Source organism: Hypomesus transpacificus, chromosome 3 (genome assembly GCF_021917145.1).
Source record: "Hypomesus transpacificus isolate Combined female chromosome 3, fHypTra1, whole genome shotgun sequence".
NCBI classification, from domain to species: Eukaryota; Metazoa; Chordata; class Actinopteri; order Osmeriformes; family Osmeridae; genus Hypomesus; species Hypomesus transpacificus.
In genome coordinates, this window is record NC_061062.1 from 360,527 (window position 1) to 364,594 (window position 4,068).

At 47.5% G+C, this 4,068-nt stretch overlaps 1 protein-coding gene across 1 annotated transcript; it reads right to left on the bottom strand.

Annotated features, from left to right (window-relative positions):
- Nucleotides 1-450: 450 nt before the first annotated feature.
- On the bottom strand, nt 451-2,873 carry c3h14orf28 (chromosome 3 C14orf28 homolog). The gene is made up of 5 exons (XM_047014781.1): nt 2,615-2,873; nt 1,750-2,274; nt 1,082-1,171; nt 869-1,003; nt 451-758 (listed from the first exon to the last, which is right to left on the bottom strand). The coding sequence occupies exons 1-5, from the start codon at nt 2,698-2,700 to the stop codon at nt 572-574; spliced, it is 1,023 nt and encodes a 340-aa protein (XP_046870737.1). The 5' UTR covers nt 2,701-2,873; the 3' UTR covers nt 451-571.
- Nucleotides 2,874-4,068: the final 1,195 nt, after the last annotated feature.

Here is a 4,068-nt window from a genome sequence, read left to right on the forward strand (position 1 = left end):
TGGATTCCAAGCATTTACAAAGAAAAGAAGCAGATTTGTTTGTGAAAAGCTGTTCACAAGCAATCAGGCAAAATAGAGCACATCATTCAAAGTGATTCGAGGGTAAATAAAGAGGCTGTTGACATGAGACCTAAGGTGGGGCATGCAGATGCTTACTGTATGACTAGATAATAAGATTGTGTGATTCACTCTTAAGAGAGGTGATACATGATTACACTGTTTGTCCCCAGCCTGTCTGTCTCTCTCTCCCCCTCCCAGCCTGTCTGTCTCTCTCTCCCCCTCCCAGCCTGTCTGTCTGTCTCTCCCCCTCCCAGCCTGTCTGTCTGTCTCTCCCCCTCCCAGCCTGTCTGTCTCTGTTCCTCCCAGCCTGTCTGTCTCTCTTCCTCCCAGCCTTTCTGTCTGTCTCTCCCCCTCCCAGCCTGTCTCTCTCTTCCTCCCAGCCTGTCTGTTTCTCTTCCTCCCAGCCTTTCTGTCTCTCCCCCTCCCAGCCTGTTTGTCTCTGCCCTATCAGCCTGTCTGTGTCTCCCCTATCAGCATGTCTTTCTCTCGCCCAGCAAGTATGTGCAGGCCGTCAGGGCTTGTCGCTGGCGCGGATGTAGACGAGGGAGGACAGCAGCAGCAGCTCGGGGGGCTTGTGCAGCAGGATGAGGTTGTCGCTCCGCAGCCCGTCATAATGCATCCAGTAGCCGTCGATCTGGAAAGCTGCTGAGTAGTGATGCTCCTCCTTGTTGAAGAGAGTGGCGCCCTCCAGTGAGTACCTGGAGGAACACACACAGCATGTGATGGTCAAATCACTGTGTATGTTACCATCAGTTCAGTCCCCCTGTATAACCAGACATGGCTTTGTATGCGTTCCTGCTGAGGCTACCTATGGTGGGACAGTGCCAGGTGGTAGGGAACGTAGGACAGCTCCTCTGACTTCCACAGCTGCATGTTGAGGATGACGAAGGGAGGAGGGCCGTGGCAGAACATCCTCTGGGAGAACTCTCTCAGCCCGTTACACCTGGAGGACAGACAGACCCCATATCACCACGGAGGAGCATCCAGGACGGACAAACAGCATTCTAAAAACACGTCCTACCCCAGCTCCCTGCAGAGGAGGATCTTGGGACAGAAGAACATGTCCACTGCTGACTGGATAGGATCTCTGTGAGGCAGCTCATGAGGAGGGCTGTAAGAGGGAACCAAGAAGGAATTATTCACAACAACTGGTCCTGCCGGCAGACAGCATGAAGCACAGGCACAGTTCATTTGGACTCAACCCGACACCTACATCATCCCCTTTCAAAGTGCGAGAGATTGTTGGAAGAGTAGGTAAGAACAGATAACTGTTTACAGAGGAGGAGTAAACCAGGTAGTGCACGTCTCAGAGTTAACTGGTGATCTCAGACAGTTAAAACCTGCCCTCTTCTTCTCATTAGACAGCTGGCTCCTGTTACAGCCGGCAGACTGTCAGGGGACGGGGTATAAACCACAGCTGAAGACAGGAGTAGACCAGCTGACCTTCATTAGAAAAGAGAACATCAGTGACAGGACCCCCCATTTGGACACGGACCATTTCAGCTGAGCACACAGCGCATTTTCAGGTTCAAGCCTCTCCATTCTATTTTTAGCTTCGTTAGAAGTCAACTGCCAGGACATTAGTTCCTACTTGAGATGTTGTGAATTCAATAACACAGATGATCAAAGGTTTCTGGTTCGATTATTTCACAGTATATGCAGTACTGGCATGCAGTCAGCAGGTCGTACTTGATGTGGATGGTCCTCTGGATGAACTCCTGGAAACGGCCAGGGCAGCTCCAGTTGGTACAGAGGCTCTCCTGCATGGTGGACATTAGGTTCTCCAGGTTCTTGGTGAAGTTCTCATGCTCGTTGCCAAAAAGATCGATCTCCAGCGCCGCATGATGGATGAGAGAGCGGTACTGGCTCTTAGACATCCTGTCCCATATCCACAACATCTTGACTGTAGTGTAGTCATAGGAGTCCATTAGGTAGAGGAAATGCTCGACAAACTGCTTCCCCAGGAACACACCCACTTCCCTGGGAAAACCTTGATTGTCTCGCAGAATGACATAGAGGATCATAAGAAACCCATCGATGGTGCAGGTATTCTTCAGGTTTATCTTGACGTACAGAGGGGTGCAGGAGATCGCCTTCCTCCCTGCCCTGATGGTGTAGACACCGCCCCATGGAAGCACTGGCCTCCAGAAGGAACGCTCTTCCTCATCGTTATTGTTGATGGAGGCACGAATCTCCTCAAACAATGTCTTGGATCTGTGAATATGATATTGCACATTATTTCAAGAAGCGTTGGTTTGTGTATTGAAGTGTGCTAGCTAGCTAGCTTGGTGCGGGTGTGCATTTTCAAAGCAATCTGACAACTGGTACTAGCTAGGTAAAGTCCTAACGTTGACTGTGTTAATTAGCTACATTCAAAACATCGTTGGCTCATCATACCGACAGATAAACAGGCAACTAAATTGACTAGCACTGGTTAACATTACAATTACTTACTACATTACTAAACTGCTAACAAAACACGATAGTGCTAGCTGATGCTAGCTATCTTAGCCAACCTGCTAGCTTAGCATAATCGGGTAACCTGGTTAGCTACCTTTCAAATTGCAAATTCTCCTCTGTGTTTGAAATCAACGTTTTCAGATCTTCTGTGTCATTTAATATACAAAATTCACTCTCCATTGTTCTATAAATTTCTTCATGTCTTAATTTTGGCCGACAGCCCAAATCATTTACAAGTATTGCAATGCTCAAGAAAGCTGGCACCAAAACATCCTCTGTAGACGTCAAGTAAAGTTACGCCCTCTTGGCCTCAGACATGTAGCTTCATCACGTTCACATTCACAGAACACTGGAAGCCCCTAACACACTGCCCCCCCTACTGGCCACTAAGAAGTCGTTTCCTAAAAGTGTGCACCATGATCCGCACTGCCGTAAAATGCCCTCAGATGTCTTCAAACACCTTTTCCGGTTTGGCGAATTTGATTTCAAAATAAGAGCATCACCTGAAACTTGTGTAGAGGAACTGCAGCTTTCTCTTTAGGAGAAATCAGGGATAACAAACAAACTTTCATAAAAAGTGATGAATTGTGAAATGTAAATGAAGGTTCAGTGACACATTTGTTCCCCAATATCAATAGGTGCATTAGACTTCATGCTGCACCGGCGGCGCCGACAGCCGCCTGCAGCCCGGCTGACTTGAAGCAGCCAATGGCATTCTCAGCTTCAAGTCGGCCGGCTGCAGCCGCAGGCTGTCGGCGCCGCCGGCGCTGCATGAAGTCGAACACAGCTAATATCAGCAGAGGCTATAACTAAATATCTCCCTTACAGTGCATCTCTATTTGAACCTAAGCACTTGACAGTTTTTATTTTATTATTTAGTTTTTATTATGATTAATACATTTTATGTTATTGTGTTTATGTTAACTAAAAAAAAAAATGAAAATAAAGCGTAGAAAATAAACCTTTATTTCGAAACATGGAATTAGGTGCGTTCGACTTCATGTAGCGCCGGCGTCGCCTGCAGCCGCCTGCAGCCCGGCTGACTTGAAGCAGCCATTATAGTTAACAGTGACAATTAGGTGCGTTCGACATGGATTGCGGCTGCATGAAACGACCGGCGAGAGTAGCCGCTTGCAATCGGGGAGGAGTTGAAAACGGCTCTGTGAAGTCGGACATTCCAGCTTCTCGTGGTTTGCTGCGTTGATGTCAGTCATGGCCGATCAAGCGCTGTTTGCTTACTTTACTTTATTTATAATTTAACTTAGTCTTTCCGTTAGTGAAGAGGCTGACTAAAACCCTTTCTTCAACACATTTTTAATTCAATTAAACTTTTTTGAGCGTTGGCGAAACTGAAGGTGTCCGAATATTCCAAAACACGCGTCAAAGTTGTCGTGTGTGAGTCTGGCCAATCATGAAATAGCTGTGTCGTCACTTGAACCCGTGCAGTTGCTCTTGAGAAAATGCGCTCGGCTACACAGCCGGCAGTTCTCGAATCGATCTCACGGTACTTTGATGGCGACGTCACAGTGACAGTGACATGCACTTTTT

What these genes read in the sequence shown, in the direction of transcription:
- c3h14orf28 (XM_047014781.1), bottom strand. Translation starts at nt 2,700, where the DNA reads ATGGAGAGTGAATTTTGTATATTAAATGACACAGAAGATCTGAAAACG. An exon ending in GAGAATTTGCAATTTGAAAG is followed by an intron (nt 2,275 to 2,614) that starts GTAGCTAACCAG and finishes TCATATTCACAG; the next exon opens with ATCCAAGACATTGTTTGAGG. An exon ending in CAGAGGACCATCCACATCAA is followed by an intron (nt 1,172 to 1,749) that starts GTACGACCTGCT and finishes TCCCTCTTACAG; the next exon opens with CCCTCCTCATGAGCTGCCTC.